General features: G+C 39.3%; 2 protein-coding genes across 2 annotated transcripts in view; one reads left to right on the forward strand and one right to left on the reverse strand.

Moving 5' to 3' along the window:
• The window catches only part of CCDC191 (coiled-coil domain containing 191), a 98,649-nt gene extending 89,023 nt beyond the window's left edge, over positions 1 to 9,626 (reverse strand). Inside the window, exons 1-3 of the mRNA XM_008065864.2 lie at positions 9,464 to 9,626; positions 7,421 to 7,459; positions 155 to 296 (exon numbers count right to left, since the gene is read on the reverse strand). Coding sequence (XP_008064055.1) covers positions 155 to 296; positions 7,421 to 7,459; positions 9,464 to 9,553 — 271 coding nt within the window. The 5' untranslated portion in view covers positions 9,554 to 9,626. The remainder of the gene's footprint in view (positions 1 to 154; positions 297 to 7,420; positions 7,460 to 9,463) is intronic.
• Positions 1 to 22,792, forward strand: part of QTRT2 (queuine tRNA-ribosyltransferase accessory subunit 2) — an 84,039-nt gene that overhangs the window by 40,219 nt on the left and 21,028 nt on the right. Inside the window, exons 3-5 of the mRNA XM_008065858.2 lie at positions 18,479 to 18,699; positions 19,461 to 19,516; positions 21,535 to 21,611. Of these exons, the coding sequence (XP_008064049.1) occupies positions 18,500 to 18,699; positions 19,461 to 19,516; positions 21,535 to 21,611 (333 nt within the window). The 5' untranslated portion in view covers positions 18,479 to 18,499. The remainder of the gene's footprint in view (positions 1 to 18,478; positions 18,700 to 19,460; positions 19,517 to 21,534; positions 21,612 to 22,792) is intronic.

Genomic DNA, 22,792 nt, shown 5'->3' on the forward strand with positions numbered 1-22,792 from the left:
TGCACTCCAGTCTGGGTGACAGAGTGAGACTCCAACTCAAAAAAAAAAAAACAAAAAACCCAGAAAAGAAAAGATTCCATCCTCTACTTTGAAATGCATCATGGGTTATGCTTTAAGAATCGTTAGTATCACAGTAAAAAACGTATTCTCTCACCTTCTGTATAGACTTCATCGTGATCCTCTATTTGCTCTGACGTTTCCCAATCTATGATTTGGCCCCAGTGTCTTCTAGGTAGATCTGAATTTCTGGCATAAAATGCATTTGAAACTGCAAATTCTGAGGCTTTCTCCACTCTCTTCAACATAACAGAAAAAAACATCCATTAAGATGACAAAAATTTTGTATAGGGTTAGAGAATTTCTCTCCTATTCAAGAACCTGATTTTCTTCCAACTACTAGGATTCTTCCATTTTTTCCTGCATTTTTGAAGGAACTCTGAGGTTTAAACATCCATTGCAAGTAATTTTTCATTTCAATGATAATAATAAATTAATCACAGTATTTTACCAAGTTCTAACAGGTGTTCACAATGTTTATATTTGAAAAAAAGATAATTTAAGCTTTAGATCTTTTTTGTTTATGGCATTAGTAATGGAATCCTAAGACCTGAATATTTAAGTTAAATATAAAATATAGTATTTTATTAGTTTTCATGCCACTAGGACTTTCATATGATTATGAAGAGGCAGAGTAACTGCAACTTCCTCAAACTACTACTTCTGAAAGGAACCTCCCATCATATATTAGGCAGACTATAGATTCAAAGGGAAAAAGACAGTCATTGAACTGTAGTCATCCAGAATGCTTTAACTTAAGAGTAGGAGTCTAGTGCAAACATGACCAAATTCACGAGATTAAGCAAGGGAATGGTGAAGGTGGGCAAACTGCCTTACCATTTGCCCTTCATTTACCTGCACAGTATATAAAACTTATTTTGCAACTAAATCCTGACTTTCCCCCTCCCACAAACCTGCTTTCCCCCATGCTTGCTGTGTTCTCAGTCTACCAATAAAGTAGTGACAACTCCATACTTTTGGTTCCTCAGGACAAAAACTCTGGAATCCTCCTTAATCTAGTCTCTTTCACCCTGCATACAATGTATCAGGAAATCTATTGATTCTATTTTCAAAATATATCCAGAATCTGACCCCTTCCCATCACCTCCACTGCTACCACGTTGGTCCAAGGCCCAACAACTTCCCGACAGGTTTTCTGGAATAGCCTCTCACACAGCAGTGAGTGGCCCCTTTAAAATGAAAGCCACGTCATGTTAGAACTCCACTCAAAACACTTCAATGGCTCCTCATCTCAATCAGAATAAAAGTCAAAATCATTACAATGTGCTTCCAGGTCCTGCCACCAGACCCTTTGCCAGCCCCTTTGTGAGCTCTCCAATCTCCTCACCTACTCCTTTTTCCTTTGCTCACTCTGCTGCAGCCACACTGACCTTGTTCGCTATTTTTCAAATATGCCAAGTATGTTCCTACCTCAGGGCCTTTGTACCTGCGTCTCCTCTGCCTGCACTACTCTTCCACAGATATCCATATGATTCTTTCCCTTACCTCCGTAGGTCTTTGCTCAAATGTCACCTTTTCAATAAGGCCTTCTCTGACCATCCTGTGGTCACATATACTTTTTTCTCTCACTCATAAAAAAAACTCATGGCTGGGCTCGGTGGCTCAGCCTGTAATCCCAGCACTTTGGGAGGCTGAGGTGAGTGGATTGCCTGAGCCCGTGGGTTCGAGACCCACCTGGGCAACTTGGCGAGACCTCATCAAAAATTAGCCGGGCGTGGTAGTGCGCACCTGTAGTTCCAGCTACTTGGAAGACTGAGGCGGAAGGATTGCCGGAGCTCAGCAGGTCGAGGCTGCAGTGGCCAGGAGTGGCCACTGCACTCCAGTCTGGGTGACAGAGTGAGACTCCAACTCAAAAAAACAAAACAAACAAACAAAAAACTCATATACATATGTGTTTGTAACCACTCTCCTCTAGCTCTCCTTCTCCCCCTTCTCTGCTCTGACTTTCTCTATAACAATTGTCACCTTATAATATATTTTATCATGTATTGTCTCCTCCAAGTAGAACATTAGCTGGGATCATCATCTTCTCAAGGAATCCCTAGAACCTTGAACAGTGCTTGACAGTTAACAGGTACCCAATAAATGTCTATAAAAGGAATGAATAAAAAGTTTATTCAAAAAGGCTGCCCTTTCTCATTTTTATGTTGCCACCTGACCTACTTTGAAACTGACTTTTCCTCTTGCCCTTTGTGGAAAGACTGGTGGTACCTCTGCCAAAAGTTATCATGGGCTTTACTGTCCAAATTCTCATGGGTTTCATATGTTAGGTTTAAGTCACACAGAAGCAGAGGAATAAAGTTGAAAAGTCAAGGGGAATTTGAAAATGATGTAGAAAATAGAGCATACAGGAAAAAATACAAACTGGAAGAAAATACAATCTCATTAAAGTCAAGAAACCATCATTCACTCCTTATGAGGTCACTCTGCAGAGACATATTTTCCTACATTATTTCTCATAGATTCTAATGTATCTAAATTTATGTTAGTAGCAAATGTCATCTGTTGGATTTATATCTGGTACATAGTCTTTCCTTCAGGTTCTTAAATTGTAAAGATGAATTTCACATATACTAATGTGTTTGCATATGCACATGTATGTAAATAATGTTTAACTGCACCAATCAACTTCAGTTTCTTAAACTAATACCCACAAATAAAAATAAACAATAAAACAGATTTGTAGATTTGACTTAGTTTCTCAGGCTATGAGTGAAAGAAATAACTATGTATGATGTGTCATCCTACCTGAGTTGGATTTGTATAGGTTCTTAGCAGAGGAAGGAGACAGCTTGGGAGAAAACAGGAGAAGACTGAAGGATAAAAGCTCCTGCTGACAAATGAGGGAGTCAAGAAATGCATGGCTTTTATAAGGCACAGAGATTTGGGGGAGAAAACCTACTAGATTAGAAATCATCTCTGTATTTCTTTGTCCTAAAATATTACATCCTTACCTTTTTTTTCCAAATAAATATACAAGAGACAGGAGAATGCTCTCCTCCATTTCAGTAAAACATGTGTCAATTTAACAATTTATTCTCTAATCAAGTCCAGATCGAAGCCTAGCTCTGTTCCCAGTACTGTGGGGGCATTAAGGGAAAACAAAAATGTCTGTTCTTTAAAAAGCTCACTTTTTTTTTCTTTTCTTTTCTTTCTTTTTTTTTTTTTTAACTTCCATATGTCATGTGTGCAACAAACAACTCAAGAACAGTTCTAAAGCAAAGCAGGACGGTTTTAAAAGAACCGAAAACCTTCAAAAGTTTATTATTCAGTGTTCACACCTGTAATCCCAGCACTTTGAATGGCCAAGGCAAGAAGATTGCTTGAGCCCAGGAGTTTAAGACCAGCCTAGGCAATACAGTGAGAACTCATCTCTACAAATAAATAAATAAATAAATAAAGGATTTAGCCAGGTGTAGTGGCACACACCTGTAGTTCCAGCTACTCAGGAGGTTGAGGTGGGAAGACTGCTTGAGCCCAGGAGTATAAGGTTGTAGTGAGCTGTGAACGTGCCACTGCAATCCAACCTGGGTGACAGAGTGAAACCCTGATGCAATAAAATAAAGTAAAAAATTAAAAAGAAAGTTTATTATTCAGTAACTATGTTATATAGAACCATGCTCAATATTTGCTTCTCATGTCCCACAGCACACATCAATCCTTTGTAGCCTATCACCATGGATGGCAGAAATAGAAGTCACAGTGTAATCCTTCATTTCTTCAAAATCAGGGGATACAAACATGAGTTTCTTGACAGACCCTCATGTGCATAATGCATGTTAAAATACAATAGTTCTGTGAGTAATATACTTTTGAGAGTGTCCAATTCTTTTTAAATCACTTTGTATAAAATCAAATGTTTGATGCTGTTTTTGTATATACATGCCAAAATAATTCTAAGGGAAAGAGTATTAGAGTATGAGATTAGGTGGTTGAGGTGGAAGAGAGGGATTTGTTCACTGAGAGGAGCATCTCAAGTGGAGCTGTGAGAGAAGGATCCGCTTGGTCTCTCAGAGACGAGGGGTATTCCAGACTGAGGGATCAGCATGAGTCAAAGCAAAGGGAAAACCTATTGATAGAGGGGAAGGAGACTGGCCAGGAAGGTGTAACATAGAGTATCAGTACAGGGGCTGCTACAAGTAAAAAGATATTATAAGTTGATTGACAGAGGGCCTTAAATGCCCACTTGGAATTTGTAGAGTTTAATCTGATGGTGCTAGAATCTACTGAAGGTTCCAGAGCTGAGAACTGACTTGATGAAAATGTTTAGAAAGCTAAATCAAGTTATAGAATGTGCTGGAGTAAGAAGATGAGTCAGTCCATTTCTTCAGAATGAGGATGAATTGTAAATCATAATGGACTGTTGCAATTTGGGTGGGCTGCTGCAAGTCTTACAGTTTTACCCAAGCATCTGCCCAATTCTAAGTGATTTCAACAGCCCTGAGGATGACTCACCAACATCCCAGCCTCACTCAAGGTTGCTTGATTTTCTGTATTCCAATAGCCTTCCCCTCAATTCTACTTCAGCAACCTACTGACATGGTCACCCTGAACCATGTCACAAAGCATGGTTCACTCCATTTCCATTGCTAAAATCAAACTCTGATAACCCTCTCCAACATCAAGCTCCTCCTTTCCTTCCTTCCTTCCTTCCTTCCTTCCTTCCTTCCTTCCTTCCTTCCTTCTTTCCTTCCTTCCTTCCATCTGTTTTATCACCCTCTCCAACATCAAGCTCCTCCTTCCTTCCTTCCTTCTTTCCTTCCTTCCTTCCATCTGTTTTATCACCCTCTCCAACATCAAGCTCCTCCTTCCTTCCTTCCTTCCTTCCTTCCTTCCTTCCTTCCTTCCTTCCTTCCTTCCATCCATCTGTTTTATCACCCAGGCTGGAGTGCAGTGGCATGCATTCTACCTCCTGGGCTCCAGTGATCCTTCCACCACAGCCTTCCAAGTAGCCAGAACTATAGGCACATGCTACCACACCCAGCTAATTTTTGATTTATTGTAGAGATGAGGGCTCACCAAGTTGCCCGGGCTGGTCTCAAACCTGCAGGCTCAGGCAATCCACTCATCTTAGCCTCCCAAAGTGCTGGGATTACACACTGATTTCATTTTCTCTGCTCTTTATTCATGTTGGACCTAACCAAGTCCTCCAGTCACTGTATGCCTCCCTCTTCCAATCCATGAGTCCTTTAAAGGGTCCCCTTCTTTTACTACTCCATGGGGACATTCAGTTACTAACTTACTTCATCCTCATACCCCTTGTTCCATTGCTTTTCCAATGAAAAGCTCCACGTCTGGATCAATCTGATCTACCAGTTTTTGGTACCATGAAAAATTATGGCTACCTGCTTCAGTGAGGTCTCCAGTGCTACTAGGAAGTCTTCTGTTTCTGTTCTGAAGAGAGTCCTTTTTCAACTATCACTATACTCCATACCCTTCCCATATATTTCCCCTTCCTTTCATGTAATGAGGTCTCAGCTGATTTTGAGAGGGTGGTCCACTCAAGTGGGTTTGGCAATCTTAGGTCCAGAGGTTGTAACTGCTTAGGATATACCCAAAATTGAGATATATTAGGGAGCGAAATCAGAAAAGAAGACAGGGAAGTGAATAAAGAGGTGGAAAAGAAGCAGGAGAAAGCAATGTTACAAAAAGATAATGAAAAAGAGAATTTCTAGAATTAAAAAGTAGTAACTATATCAAATGTAACCTGAAAAAGTTTGAGGACTATCAAGAGACTACTGAATGTGGTCAGGAAGTCACTTATGACAGCAGTTTCTGTGGATTGATAAGAAATAAGAACTGCAGGAGAATAACTGTGGACACAAGAGAATAATGAAAACACAAAGGTAAGGAATCCAGACTTTATATCCAAGACATTAGACAAGAAAAAGAAATCATTCAGCAATCAGATAAGGCCTTACTGATTTTTTTTTAAGACGAGATTTGAGGGCATAGTGGAGAAAGAGCCACCACATAAGTTTTAGAGAAATGATAAAAGATACAAACCTAAGTCAAGCAGGCTGAAAACTATATCAAAGAGGAAAATGGCATTGAAAAGTCAGAGCAGAATTTTATATTCCTGTTTTAGTTCAATCTTCTCCTTTGGACGAGATGGTAACAAGCTGTGCGACTAAGCCCTGCAGGGGCTGGCCACTGGAACTCTCAACACTCATGTACAAGCTAGGCTTACTAGATATTGAGTGTTCTTCTCACAGGCTAGCCTCCAGGATGGCAGATCCATTTTAGTTGTCTTCTAAGTCAGACTTCTTTCTGTGTAACCAAAAAGCCTTCCCTGGCTCTAAATTAGAGCCACCCACCACAAGCTTCCATCACATCGTTAATTCTCCCATCAGCTTTAGATAAGTTGTTTATCTTCCAATGGACTATAAGCCCAGGGAGGGCAGGGAATGACCTCTGTGGCCTGTTTCAGCTCCAGTACCTGATATACTGGGCTAGTACTTTGGCATTTAATAAATAAATACTAGCTGAATGAATAAATTAAACATTATCATATCTGGCCTAGGTTCTATCTGGCCTGGTGTTCATGATGTATACCAATTTAGATAAGTAATAACTCTTCACAATACTCTCAGAAGGATATTTTCACAGGAGAATTCTGCATGATCTTGAAATATGTGGTACACAATGAATAGAGTATAGTGTGTTGCCAAATTGACATTTAGAAGCACATAACTGAAATGGTTTAAGACACTTGCAACTTAAATGGTACTTGGACTAAAACATATACATCTCAGGCCTGGTAGAGGTATCAGTGGTTATCTAACCCAGTCCCTTCACTGAATGTTCAAACATAATCTTCATTAGCCTAACATTAAGTGTCCATTTGAGGCCACTTAAATACTTCCAGTGATAGCAAACACATCTTTTTATGAGAATATCCACTCCACTTTTGGATCACTCTAGTCATTAGAAAATTCCTACCAATGATACACACATAGCTTTTGCCCTTGGTCTCTATGTCAATATAACTACAGTACAGTCTTTCCAACATCTGAGGAAGGCCACCACATCCTCTCCTAAGGCTTCTCTCTCCCTGTTCCGTTAGTTCTCTTCATGTGATACTCATGGCATTTGAAACAGCATGTCTACACACATTTCTTGTCATTCACACTTAAACGCTTTCATGAGAAGCGACAGAATAATGAAAAAAAAAACCCTACGAAGTATAAAATTAAGGAAACATGCACAGTCACATGGGAATAAAACTAGCAAGGTATGTGCAAAGTATGTACAATAGTAAAGTAGAGACCTATAAGTATTTGTTTTCCATCTGATTAAACCTCTCAATTCTCTTTCTATCCTAATTCTGAAATATCCTTACCTTAATCCAGTGTCCCACATTGTCAGGGTCAAAAGCAAGCTGTAAGATAATATATACAGAATATTAATACATAGCAATATCTTTATCAACTTTGGCACTTTAATTTATCCTTCTGACTAAAGCATATTGAAAAACGTTCTTTAGCATTTCTCCAAGGTATGTCATTAGAAAGTTCAGCGTTGATTAGCAATAAATGACACAAAATAACAGTATGAAGAAAAAATGTGATACATACTCTAGGACACTGTCTAGTTTTTATTTCTTTTCCCAATTCTGATGCCTGTGCCCTAACTGAGACCAATTAGACCAGTTTTTTTTAAGCTCCCCAGATTAAGAGATAAGATACAGAAATGCTAGATATAATGCTCCTTATAAAAGCCTAAACAAGCAATGATTAACTAGACAGGTTATCCAAGTAATCTTCTGCTTGAAGAAGGGTATGTTCCTCTCCTCATTCTTTTCAGGAGTATCCAGTAGTGAGAGGCTTTCTTATCTTATCTAGATCAGGGATATTGTTTAGTCAAATAAAAACTGCAGAATAGGCTTAACCAATCCGACTTCTGTTTCACAAAGCAGAAAACAAATTTTCACCTAGATCAATGAGATATTAATCTGAAATTAGAAATCAGACCATTAGGATGCTTCCTTTCCTTACTCTCTGTAAGCTTGCTGAATTCCCTCTAATGGTCACTTAACAAATTTTTGCTTTGCTAAAAATTCAAGTAAGGGGACACCTAAACTAGCATACTATCACATGGAGGTAGGAAAACTATAATATCCTTTTTCACTTACCTAACACTTCACCTTCACAGCACCTTACAGATAATTAATGAAGCTGTACTGCTGAATAATTTTGTCACTGCAAAAAAGAAAGAGCTGATCCTACTAAAACACAACTGAACTTCAAGGACCTTGGTGTTTTTACCTTTTTAACCTCCAGGCAGCAACAATGAGCAATAGCAGCAAAAATTTCTTCCTTTTGGAGTCCTAAAAAATTGTCCCCAATTTTTGCCTTTCATCATCAGGTCTACATCCATACCCTATTTGGGATTCAATCCATTATGCAACTGACATATTGCAACTGCTATATTGCAGTAGGAGAAACCTCCGTTTCCAAGTCTCTCTAATGCTCCAGTCTGCATCTTCCAGTATCTGGGGCAAGATATTTACCAAGTGGAATATGTCCGGTGCATTTAGTTGGAAGATTTAGAATAAATCACAAGATCAATTGCCTGGGGCCCTCACAAAGGCCAAACGTCTCCAGAATATTTTTTAGGGAACTGTAATTTAACGGTGAAAACAGCTGGTGAAACTGCTCTCGAGTTGAAAGCTGAGAAGCCTCTCCAATTTAGCACTCTCATTTACATTTAAAACATTTATTTTTATGGCTGTTAAAAAGGTAGTCTTTGGAAAGCACACACCGTGACTGTGACTTCGCACATGTCACCTACATATGTTTCAAGTTTAAATTGGGGTTATCAGTTTTTTTTCTTATCTTCAGGTGTTAATGCATCAAAAGGGATGACAGATATGAAGAGAATCTATTTTTTGAATGTTGGTTGAACTTATAAATTCCCCATGTGAATCAAGTATTGATATATTCAATATCCACTTGCACTTCCACAGGCAGAGTATTTTATAGGAAGAGCTGCCCCCTTCAATAAAGATCGGTTCCCCAAGATTTGCAAAACACTAAAGAAATAAAAATATGTGGGAAGTTTACTAAAATTGGAGATGGGAGGAACTGACTTCGCTAATTCCCTTCACTCTGATGGTCACTAGGCAGACCTCTTATGTTTTAGAAAAGCGTTAGATTAAAATCATACTTCTACGATGCTGCCCAGCAAAGCAGTAAGGTTCCCAGACCCCAAAGCTCCGGTGCACTTCGCTCAGGGCAATACTGGTTCCAGGGCGATCAAGGGGTGTGTCAGGTACGGATGTCCTGGGAAGAGGGAGGAAGCCCAGTAGGGGCCGCGGTTGGTTTCGAGACTGGAGAGGGTCTTGGGTCGGTCCCCGCCCCTCAAAGCTCCCGATTGGGATCACCTTGGGACTTGGCTTCCTTGTAAACCGTTTCCAGCGATTCAGTCCCATCCTCTTCTTCGAGGAGGACTTTTCCTGGGGCGCCAGCAGCATTTTCCAAGTTCAGGCCCGGACTTCAGCCGAAGGGGCAACCACCGCTCTTCTGTTCAGGAGGTTTCCGGGTCTCACTGGGAGTTGTAGTTCCTCCGCTCGCAAAGAAAGCGGTGGTAGGACGTCGTGGAACCACCACTCCCGGGAGGCTTCGCGCAAGCGGATCGCGTTGGCGCAGTTACCATGGCAACGGTAGAGACTCCCTAGAGCTCGGGCTCACCTGGGCTCGCTTTGATGGTGCCTTTGCCTCTTTCTGGCGCCCGGTGATGACGCAGTGCTCCCTGATTGGCTCTGCGTTGGAGGCGGTGGTTTAGGAGGCCAAGAATTCTGCAGGCCGGACACGTGGAAGTGAACTGTGAAGGGTTTGAGGGAGTCTCAAGGCTAAAAGAGTTGGGCGGTTTGTAGGTAAGTGCCCCTTTCCATGCTGGTGTGGGAGCTGCTAGGGATGGATGAGTCGCGTCGCACCCAGACACTTCCTGGTTATGTTGCAGTCCTTGTACTCCCGCCATGTCTCCTCTTTTCTGGGTCTCCTGGTGGATTTTGCCTTTTGTAAGTTTGAATTCTTACAAGTCGTGTGAACGTCCTGTCTCCATGAGAAAAGGACCCCCTTTGGACTGACCTCTGCCAAAGGTTCAAGTTCTCAGCAGGAAGTTTTTTTTCGAACTGTTTATGGGAGAGTAGGACGATCTCCAGTCCCCATGCTAGACGCCTAGGAGCCTGGGACCCTGAAGATGACCCGTGCAGCAAAGATAAATCCAGCCTTATTCGCTGAGCCCTTTCAGGGGGGATATATGGGCTTATAAAGCATAGTAGAGATTTAGAACGAAAGCATTGGACCCAGCTGTTTTTTGACTGTATGACCTCAGGCAGCTTTTGTTTAATAACTCTCGGACCCTCCGTTTTCTCATTGGCAAAGTGGAGACGATAATACTTAAATTATTGGGGGTGTGCAATGAGTAAAAATCAATGTATGTAAAGCATTCTACCAGGAAAGTAAGCTAAAATTAGCTTTAAATTGGTGAAAATGAGATCAGGGATGTCGTGCCCTCAGACCTACGACCAGCTCTGAAACTTGAGTGCCCATCTGAAAAGGGACGGTTGAATGCATTGTGTTCCCATAAGCTCTGCAGTATCACCAGGTAGTTCTTTAAAAAGGATAAGTTAGCTCTTCAAGAAAGATGTCCAATGCGGATTTCTGAGAGAAAAGTAAATTGCAGAAAAGTGCATATTATACGATATGTTTACATTTTTGCAAAAGCAAACTGACCAAAAACACCCTCTTCCCTTCCATATACAAGTATGTTTCAGTGTTTGTATGAGTATAAAGAACGGTTGTAGCGGCTAGAAGGATGGATTAGAGGCAGAGGAGGGAGAAAGGGAAAAGAGCACTGTAGCAAAATGGAAACTATGTTGATAAAATATTAATATTACAGTTAATATGTAAACACATTACATGTGCTTATGAACAAAATGGAACTTCTAATAAGTTACTAGCCTATTAGAGTACAGCCTCTAAAGCCAGATTTCTATAATTTAAGTCCTAGCTCTGCCACTTACCAGCTGATGACTTTATTGTCTTCGGTTTCCTCATCTGTAAAATGCAGATAATAATGGCATCTATATTATGCATTTGCTATGAGGATTAATGGAGTTAATAAGTAAAGAACAATGCTTATTCATAGTAAATACCTAATGTTAGTTGCTATTATTGTATTTTCAGTAGGTGAAATTAATTTAGCTTTTATTGTGATTGCTGACATTTGGACTTCTACCATTTTATTTTGCATATTTAATTTTTGATGTGCTTTTTTTGGTCTCTTGCCTTTTATTGAGTCAATCAATTTTTTCTCCATCTTCCCTCTTCAGTAGATTTGAAAATTACACATTCTGTTGTTAATCTTTTAATGGTTACTTCTGAATTTCTAACACACATATTTAGCAAAGTTTAATGTTATTCAGTATCTCTTTCCCCCTAACAAATGGTGTAAGAATTTCAGAATAACTCCGAAAGTTTTCTTCTGTTACTGTTTTCTACAACTTTAGCATTCATTATTTCTATGTGTCGTTTCTAAGTCAGCTCAGTGCACCATAATGTTTAGGTGTCCTTCAGATTTTTCTATGCATATACAATCATTATAGAGAGTGTGCGTGTATGTTGGGGTAGGGGAAGAGATGTGGATGTGTACTTATAAATATATTTACAGTTTTTCTTTCACAAAAAACGTGATAATCTTTTCCCTTCAGAAATTTTGGACATTTCTTTGACAGTAGGTAGATAAATTGTCTAAGAAACATTTAAAAATCCTTTCTCTCCTGATAAATGAGAGATGGGGGTTGGAAAGGCCCTGGAGGTATTAGGACAGATCCGGTGTTGCCAGAAGTGCAGGGAATCTTTGTTAGTCCTTGTAAAGTTACACATTCACTGACAGCCTATCATTTGTCCTTACACCCTAATGACTTTTTCCTAAGACTTTTCAGGAACGCCATCTGTAGAAGTGAAGTGTGCCAGTCACAGTGGCTCATGCCTGTAATCTGAGCACTTTGGGAGGCGGAGTTGAGGTGAGAGGATTGCCTGAGCCCAGGGGCTCAAGACTAGCCTGGGCAAGTTGGCAAGACCGCATTTCTACAATAAATCAAGAAAAATTAGCCGGGCGTGGTGGCGTGCGCCTGTAGTTCCAGCTATGTGAAAGGCTGAGGCAGAAGGATCGCCTGAGCACAGCAGGTCAAGGCTGCAGTGGCCATGAGCGTTGGCCACTGCACTCCAGCCTGGGTGATAGAGGGAGACTCTGACTAAAAAAAAAAAAAAAAAAAAAGGAAGTGTGAAGTTTTGTGTGTTTAGGAAAAGTCCAACACCAGAAATACTAGAAAAGACCCATAACAAGTGAAAGGGGAAAGGATTATGACAAAGACAAAAACTAGTTGATATTTTGGAGACTAGTGATCTATTTCTTGAGTTTTGCTTGGGTTGGTAGATTATATCACTTTCAAAGCATGTTTGTAAAAAATGTACATGAGCCAGGCACGGTGGCTCACACCTGTAACTCCAGGACTTTGAGAGGTGGAGGTGAGAGGATTGCCTGAGCCCACATGTTTGAGACCAGCCTAGGCAACATAAATCAAGAAATTTTTTTTAAAAGTACAATAAAAAAGTACATGAATAGGTATATTTGTGTATATTATATAATTACTTCGTGGTAAAAACTTATATTGTATTTGAGCCCCTAAAAAAAAAGTTCAATTATAAAAACATTTACCATAATCTGAACAGTGAATGAGGAAAGGAAGGCTTGGTTCTTCTATTTCTGGACAAAATTTTATTTTATTTTTTTAAATGTTGATTTCCAGCTGAAGTACATTTTCTGATGCTTTCCTCAGATTTCTTTTCTTTTTTTTTGAGTCAGAGTCTCACTCTGTCACCCAGACTGGAGTGCAGTGGCATGCTCACGGCCATCGCAACCTCAACCTGCTGGGCTCAGGCAATTCTTCCACTTCAGTCTTCTAAGTAGCTGGAACCACAGGCATGCACCATCATGTCCAGCTAATTTTTCTTCATTTATTGTAGAGATGAGGTGTCACCAAGTTGCCCAGGCTGGTCTTGAACCTGTGTGCTCAGGCAATCCTCTCACCTCAGCCTCTCAAAGTGCTGGGATTATAGGCATAAGCCACCGCGCCTGGCCTCAGATTTCTTAATATTTGCATTCATTCTCACAAACAGAATCACTGCAATAGCAATTAATCTATTATAGTACTTTTTTTCTTAAACCCAGTCATCTCCTTTTTCTTGCTAATTTTTTTCTTCAGTAACATGTTGGATTACTGTGACTAGGGTAGAACTTTTATAAAGCTCCAAACAGCAGAAGTGAGTACATAGCACCAAAGCCTTATACTGTAGAGAAAGCCAAGTGTGTATTTCTCTCCAACTGACCTAGTAAGTTCAGTGTGCTAAGCTAAGGATTTTGAATTTCATCTTTAAAGTCACAAGGATTACATTGGGATAAGCCATTGTATTACAGAAGAGTCCATCTCTGCCTCTAAGAATGTGGTGGCTGGTGTCCTTTAGAGCTACCAAGGACCTATAATGACAGATACTGGGTTAAGAATGAAGAAAACTATTTCTTCAGTTGAGGAAAGAGTGAGAAGAGGAGATGAGAGAAAATACCATCAAGATTCAGTGGATGATTAATCACACTTGAAGCTCTTTTATTAAAAGATGAGGACTCATAGAACATGTTCATTCTTTCCTCACACAAGCATGAAGCTAAGAGGTCCCTGAGAGAAAGGTGAGTCTTGGAAGCCAAGGGTCTGGCTTCCTGGTCTGGCTGTCTCTACAGTCTACACTAGAGTCCCTGTATCCAACCTTGAAGATTCTGAGTGTGGTTATACTTGTAAAGTAGTCCCCTCTATCTGCGGCAAATATATTCCAAGGCCTCTAGTAGATTCCTGAAACTGCAGATAGTACTGAACCTTAGATAGATGGATAGATGATTGATACATAGATAGATAGATAGATAGATAGATAGATAGATAGATAGATAGATAGATAGATAGATAGATAGATACACACACACTGTTTTTTCCTATACATACATACCTATGGTAACATTTAATTTATTAATTAGGCACAGTAAGAAATTAACTCCCTTATTTCAGGAGATCCCATTCTGTAGTCTTCATATAGGCTGAGTGCTTTCTGGGGCAACATGTTGCCACTCATTGGAACATATTTTTTGGTCACATTTTCACCTACAAATGTAATGCCTTTTCCTTCTTAACTAAGTTCTTATCACACACTGTGGCCGTAACTTTTGCATTTTGATGTGCAACAGCAAAACTAGCATGAATTTCTTTCTCCTTCACAATTTCATGAATGGAAAATTTATTCTTATTATGGTAGATCTTGGTCATCTCAGCATACAGTCTTTTGTCTTTCCTTAGTAAGTGGAGAACTTTCCACCTTTTCACTTACAGGAAGCACTTTACCACTTCTCTTTGGCATGTGTGAATTGCCAGCATCTCTACTCATGTGGTTTGAGGTCATTATTATTATTATTATTATTATTATTATTATTTGACCAGGCTGAGTTGCTTTATTAGAGAAAGCCAGGATTACAAAGGACTTAGGAGTTGGCATTGGCACCCTTCTTCTTGCCAAAGGTGGGTACAGTATTGATGAATTGCCAGTTGTACTGCATCCTCCGCTTGGCCCAGCCTATCTTCTTCTCTTGCCTGGCCACCTTAGGAGTCTCAGCTCTCACTTTCCCAGCATGGGCAAGGGAACCATGGACTTTACCTCCAAGCATGTGGCCAGCAACTTCCAGGATGACCAGGGCCTCCACCCCACATTGGCTCAAGGTGGCCTCATCCTCCAGGGGCGTGCCTGCCAAGAGTACAACTTGATGTTTCGGGGCAGTGCCCTCCAGCGTCTCCCAACCGGTCACCTCGAGGGTGTGTCGTTTCTGGGTGAGGACAAAGAGCTGCGTGGTGGTGACTGAACCGCGGCCCCAACTCAGGGCCATTATTAAGTAAAGTAAGGGTTATTGGGCACAAGTTCTGAGAGCCTGCACAGTTGGTCTGATTTCTGATATGGCTCTTAAGTGACTAACAGGTGGGGAGTGTCTACAGCATGGAAACACTGGACAAAGGGATGATCCACATTCAGGAAGGATGGGGTTGAATGGTGAGAGATTTCATTATGCTACTCCAAATGGCATGCAATTTCAAGCTTATTTATTGCTTATTTCTGGAGATTTCCCTTTCATACTTTTGGACCTCAAATGACCGCAGAACTGAAACTACAGAATGCAAAACCATGGGTTGGGGCGGCAGTACTGTATTAAGAGACCCGGTGGGTTTTCTTTTAGTTTCCTTTATATATATAACGTTCCTTACTCCTCCTATTCTGATTCTGTGCTTACATAGCATATTTGGCTTCCTATATGGCATTCTGTAGGACAAGGATGCACTGGCTGATCTACTTTGCTTTTTTTTTTTTTCTCAGAGTAAATAATTGTTGAAGCTGATTTTGTTGTTTAGTCTCAGAGGTTGGTTGGATTGAGCCTGACACTGAGTTACAGATTTGTGCTGGGTATATAGACAAAATTAGATTTGGCTTGCCCGGTAGAAGGCCAGTTCTCGACCAGTGGCAAGCCCACTAACCAGTAAATCCTTAGAGGGAACAGGAAGCAGCCATTCTTTGCGCATGTGTGTCATTCTGCTTGCATAGGTTAGAGAGCTTGAGAGCTACTTTGTTTTTATGACTTTTCACATTGTGTTCTAGGGGAAAAAACAAAAATGTTTTGCAGATTACATACAATTTTGGAAAATCTTCTCTTAATTTGAGTACCCATTGTACACTGTAGGATATTCTTTTAAAAGAAATGTCAGAATGCAACTTGTAGCCTGTTAGATTTACTCTCTCTTAAGAGGCATCATGAAAAGAGCACAGGCCTCCTTACAGGAGGTCTGGGTTCTAGACCAAGCTTATGATTAATCTTGCTGAACCTCAGATTTGTTACTGTAAAATGGCAAAGGGGGTGATAGTGGTGATGAGGAGTTCCTGGGTTGGTATCTCTGATAGTAATGGTGAACTCTGAAAACTTTTCACCATTTCTAAAGTCTAATGGCAATCATACATTACTGGGATATTAAGCACAAGTTTACCAAAGCACTGGGGTTTGTTCCTACCAGGAGTTGAGTTAACTCAGCATGGAAAAGCAGATTATGTTATGCTAATCAGAAGATTTAGTTTTCTGTTGTTTCTGTCATTTATTAATAAATGAGAGAAAAGAGCATGGGTTTGATGAGGAGATAATGAAAGTTAGTAACATCCTACAATCTTAAACTTTATTTTTGAAACATACTAGTTTTACCCAATGAAAGTTCTTCTTACCTTTATATGAATTTAATTTAAATAACATAGCTCACTGTCATTCTCAATGACAGCATGCCAGGAAAAAAAAAAGGAGAAGAAAAATAAAAAAATAACACAACTCATGTATGTACTTTTAAACTCTTTACATACCATATACCGCTCAGACAAGATCGATATTTTTGGAGTAAGACAGAATTTTTGGAGGAGTCAACAAATTCTTGTCTCTAACTCTTTCTGAAATAGCTCCAGACAGTACAGTTTCTTCCATTCTACAATGTGTGTGAGGGTAGGAAGTGCTTAAATTATTGCAGTATTTAATAATCCTGGTCTATTAAATTTTCATTAGTTCTTATGTTTCAAGTCTAGTATTCCATATTGGTCAATTTTAATATTCAGTCAGAACAACAGATGTTGATTCATTCGCTTTAAAGTACATTTTTTTGGTCTCTGTGCTCCCCCTACTTCAATTCTCCAGAGCTAATTAGATTTCAAAACGCTGTCTTAAATTTTGCTTTAGAGGTCTGTTGGCTTAAAATGTAAGCTATGTTTTTATCACTTGAAGTCAGTATCTGATAAATAAGTAAGGAATATTATTATTCTGTTTTCTACAGTACCTTTGTATTATTTTTTGAAAGGGACTTTCCTCTTTTAAGCAGTTTTAATGTGTAACAATAGAGTTTGTACAAAGACCTCTATACTATTCTTTATAGCACAACTTTTTTCCCTTACCAGTCTTCATTTCTGTTATCTTTGTGGTAACTTGAAATGATGATCTTATAGTCATAGAAAATTACCCAGACTTTCTTCAAACACTGAAGCTAGCTTTTATAATGTACAATGAACATAAAGTCTCCTATTGGACCATACTGAGTGTAGTTATTCTTATGTCTAAGATTCTAATGACTGTGATGACTGTTTTCTTTAAACATAATAATTATGTCTTCTGAAAAAGTAATGTTTGCATTCCTGAGTATTTGTAACTCATGACTGATGAGGCTTATTTGTTTGGTAGCATCTTAAGCAATGGTTGGCTACATAGTATGATGTAGCTTAATGCTTTAGAGGATGGGATATAAGGTTGGAGCCTCTCAAATGTCTGTAATAATTTATCAACCAAACAAATTGGCCCTGGCCCAACTGGCAAGAATTCCAGAGAGTATGGTACTTGCTGTTGATATGTAATGAAGTATTTGCAAAATGTTGGTGTGCCTGGTGACATTTAGCAAATAATCTGCTCTGCATGCTTCTCAAGTTCTACAGTACATTTTGAAAGTAGAACCTAGAGCTTTGCTTCACTGAATACTAAATCATTGGACATCCAACAAATAATTGATGTTTTCTGGGTTTTTTTCCCTGTTATATCTAGAAATTAGAAAGCATGTCTTTGTTTTTTTCTTTAAACAGATGTTTGTCTTTTTCAGTTATAAAAATAATGAAAATTGCTTGTGGATCATGTGTGTGCTCCACAGAGTTTCCCGTCTCTGCTTGGATACCATATAAGAGCAAATTGGGAAACAATACCACTTCAGTGATAGTCTTTTGATATATTTGTTCATATATTTAATAAATACCAGTATCCTGTTCTGGAACCTGTTTTCTTCAGGCAAAATTGCTGTATTCTTAGTATTCTCTCAAACTGGAGAAAGAGAAGTAGATCAGATCGGTAATCAGTATGATGTCAGCATTGTGACTGTTCTCTATACACATTTTCAAGGCTGAGAGTGAGCCTTGGCTTCATGGCACGTTCTTTCCATAATAAGTCTTTCCACTTCTGTCTTTTCATTTGTTTGGTTTTCATCAACTCAGACAAAAAAAATTCTCTGATTAAATGTTTAATTAGCTGATAATCATCAAATTATTCTGGGACCTTGGGGAAGTTATTTTATTTTCTCTGTATCTTTTCCAACTCCCCTATTCCTGATGTCTAAGAATAAATGTCGACTAGAAATAGTAATACACATGCTATCATTCATTTTTCTGTAGGTTGCTTTCTTTGCGAAAATGCTTAGCCTTTAGATGTGAAACTCCTTCTAAATTTAATGCTCTTTTCTTGTCAGGACCTAGAGGAATCCCTTAGGATGAAGCTGAGTCTTACCAAGGTGGTTAATGGCTGTCGCCTAGGAAAAATAAAAAACCTGGGCAAGACAGGAGACTGCACCATGGACATTCCAGGCTGCCTTCTGTACACCAAGACTGGCTCTGCCCCACACCTTACTCATCACACACTGCATAATATCCATGGGGTTCCTGCCATGGCTCAACTAACACTGTCATCCCTGTAAGTGTTAGAACCAATGACTCAAGTATGAACTCTGGCTGCAGCCTAGTTAGTTGTAAAAAAGAGAAAGATTTATTTTGCTCTTATGTGTAATTTGTAGACTTTCAGAATGAAATCAGAAGAGAAGTGTCAGATATTATACATCCTCTAGCCCTAATCTGGAAGCCACAGTCTAGACTAATTGTTGGATTTGCTTCACTTTTCCTCCAAACCTGCAGTCCCATACTGCCTTCATTGCCACTGCTCTGAGGGGTAACAGAGCAGAGAATGCTGTATGAAAGCTAAACTTGGAGGTCAGGGGCTATCATCCTGCACCAACCTCAAAGATTTTCTGCCTCTGCCCACGTACTTGTTGGTATGACTTTATGGAAACAGAACTAAGGGAATTAGATCAGTTTTTGTAATATACTTACTGACTTTTTACTTAATTGAAGAACTGGCTATTTGACCGAGTTACGCTGTGGTTCTGTATTAATGACAGTGATTTTTAAGGGGACAAGAGGAGGAAGAAAATCTAAGTATTCTGAAGCAGTTGATCTTTGCCGGTTTCTTCTCTCACAGAACCACTTGAAAATTGGAGACCTTAATTCTGGCTAATGAACCTAGTTAGTTGGGACTCTTGAGTAATGATGTACTTGATGTTCACAACTGTGTTTACTGTCACATAGCTTATTTGGATGAGGAGAAGAGCACTTCTGTTGTTAAATAGAGAACCTGCAGAATGATCTATTATTATATGTACTTTTCTGTTTTAATTACAGGGCAGAACATCATGAAGTTTTGGCAGAATATAAGGAAGGAGTTGGAAAGTTTATAGGTAAAAATTAATTAAGATATTTGTAGGTGCCTTGTGTTAATCTGGAGTTTGGAGGTGCTGTTGATCCTTTGATTTTTGTATTCATATGTTTATTTATTCTTTATTTTAATAAACATTTTTGAACATCTAAGAACCAGGCATTGGGGGTTCAAAATTGAGTGGGAAAATTGAACTGAGACATTTTTGAACATCTAAGAACCAGGCATTGGGGATTCAAAATTGAATAGTTGCTGCTCCCATGGAATTCAGAGTCTAGCTGGGGTTAAAATAAAAAGGTAATTCTAGTAAGAATATAGTGACTGCTTTGCAGGATTAGGGATATGTACGTATATTATGACAGGCCAGAGAGTGGAGCATGTAATCTGCTCTGGGCTATGTGTAAAAGGATTCTTGAGAGAGAAGATGAGGAGCATCTTGGCTGGTTCGAGGAGGAGCAAGCATTAGCCAGGTCAGGATTGGGAGCAGCAGTGCTGGTACACTGGTGCGGGACAGAAGCTCTAGTCACTGAGCAAAGACATAGAGGTGAGAACTTGCAAGGGGGATACATGTGATCTGAAGCGGTCTCATTGTGCTTACACCTCAAACATACAGGGGAGGATGAGGAGTTTATATACAGCTACATTCTGACATGTTAATATTATCTTTTGTTCCAGAAATAGAATTGTTCATGAACATGTATGTTCATTTACTTATAGGAAAAGTTTAGCAGTGACAACTAGAGAATCAGTTCTTCTGTAGGCCACTTTCTCCTGAAGCTTTTTCTGTTATCTGGGACTCACTTAACTGAATGAAAATCCTCTTTCCGTTGGTTATTCAGCCCTCTGCTTCTGAGGGCTACTGCATGATGACTTGTTGGTTGTCATGAGACCCTGCATTTCAGTAGAATTTATGTAATAGTGTCCTAGATCTGAGGCCAATTTCAATAACCAGCTTTAAAGTATACAGGCATATAATTAATTAAAATAACTAATGTAAGCTTTCTAGGGATAATTGCAATAATTGAAATTGTGGAAAATGAAGTGGAAAATCAAAGAGGTTTTTAACTTTATTTATTTATTTTTGTCTTTTTTCAGTGAAATCTTTTTTTTTTTAGTTGGAGTCTCTCTCTGTCATCCAGGAGTGCAGTGGCATGCTCACGGCCACCACAGTCTCAACCTGCTGGGCTCCAGCAAGCCTTCCGCCTCCCAGCCGTCTCAGTAGCTGGAACTACAGGCATGTGCTACCATGCCCAGCTTATTTTTTGATTTATTGTAGAGACAAGGTCTCACCAAGTTGCCCAGGTTGGTCTCGGACCACTGAACTCAGGCAGTCTTCTCACCTCAGCCTCCCAAAGTGCTGGGATTACAGGCTTGAGCCATGCCTGGCCCGAAATCCTATTTTTTAAATAGAAAATGTTGTATAATATATGAAATTTAAGCACATATGGTTTACTAAACTTTTTTTGTTATTTTTATTTTTAATGTTTGCCTTTTTGACTAAAGAACCTAAGAAACTGTCATCTTGAATCAATGAAACTTACAGAGAATGAGAACCATTTGCAGTATCCTATAGCTTCTCTATAATTCTGCTCCTAGGGGCCTATGATATTAGTAATGAGATATGTTATTAATGGGATTACCTTATGACCATGATATTTTATCTTTTCAGTAGCTGATTCCCCTTGAATGGTACCTAAAATGAGCATACTTGATATTAAATTTGATAATCTTACTCAAATCAAGCAGGATTAACATGTCACTTTCATTATATCTTGTACTTTAAGATATACCTTTCCTTTGTAACAACTCACATGTTAGACCTGAACCTTTACATTTATTTTTTTTTAGATGAATAGGTTTCAAAGTAATCTTTTCATTTATGTTGATAGGCTCCTATGATTCCAGGATCAGATGCCAACTGTTTACTATGTTTCGAGTTGCTTTATTCAGCAGTACACATTGAAAACCTGTTCCCTGTAACAACACAATGTGATTGTTGATGTAAGCACTCTCAAGGGTTCTTTTTTTGTGTTTATTCAGGAATGCCAGACTCACTCTTGTACTGCTCCCTGCACGATCCAGTCAGCCCCTGCCCAGCTGGTTATGTAACAAACAAGGTGTGTTTTCAGAAGGGCTTCCAAGGCTTCCAAGGCTGCAGTTTTGTCCCAGGAAGTCAGCCTATTGCATCCCTCAGACACTAGGATCCCACTTTCTGGGATGAACCCCGTTATGCCTTCCTTTTATTTTGGTGATTATAATGGGTGGGATGGTTTATAAGAATTAGAGTTGGGCTGCCTAAGGATAGGGTTAAGGTGAGGAATGTATCCTCAGCGTTTTCATTGTTGCAAAAAAATTTGAAGGTGGAGGAGGATCAAGTACATGCGGAAAAAAGTACATGCTATGATGGGGGAAACAATAGTCTTTTGATGTCATGCTTTATTTGCAGTTTTAACAACTTCAGGAAGAATGGCAAAAGTTGCTGATGTGTGTTATCACATGTATAACTATATATAGTGGAACCTCAATATAGTACTGCTTGCTGGTAGAACAAAATCTGAAAAAGCTAGGTCCACAGCAGAGATTTTTATCTACTGAATAACAGTACCAAAAGGACTTCATTCAAAGTTTTCTCCTGAGAGGTAGCCCCACTGGCACTAGGGACAGCATACTGGCAGGGCTTGGGTGTGTGCTGCTACATTATAAACGCATTCACTTTTCCTGCCTCACCTCACTGATGTCAGCAATATCTATTAATTGTACCTAAGAACACTATTTTCAATTCTTCTGCTGTTGTAGGCTTCTTTTTATTTTATAATTTGAATTCTGAAGAAAATATTTTGACCTCTATTATCTACCCCAATTGTAAGGGAGAGAGAATTCTTGATCATTACACATTCTGTGCATGTAACAAAATACCACATTGACCCTATAAAATGTACAAATATTATGTATCAATAAGGACTTAATAACAAAAGAAGTAGGAGAAGGTCATTTCAGTCAAAAGGAACAATGTGATCAAAGCAGAACAGAATTAAAGTCTGTGGTATATTCAGGAACAGCAAGAGTGGGGTGGGGGTGGAGCATGCAGGATAAAAGAACGGAAGATGGCTAGAAAAGTATAACAAAGAATTCCTGGGGGCTAGCATGAAAGTTGGCTTGTATGGCCATTGAGGGAGTCTCTACGAGCTGTAAGATAGATCCCTAGAGAATTTGGAATATAGTATAACTCTTGTACTCACTATGTCTAGGATATTAACTTGTCACCATCTCTCCAGTTGTAAAGAAGAATGATTTTATT

The sequence above is a fragment of the Carlito syrichta genome, unplaced genomic scaffold, assembly GCF_000164805.1.
Source record: "Carlito syrichta isolate Samal-C Ts95f unplaced genomic scaffold, Tarsius_syrichta-2.0.1 Scaffold308815, whole genome shotgun sequence".
Taxonomy (NCBI): Eukaryota; Metazoa; Chordata; class Mammalia; order Primates; family Tarsiidae; genus Carlito; species Carlito syrichta.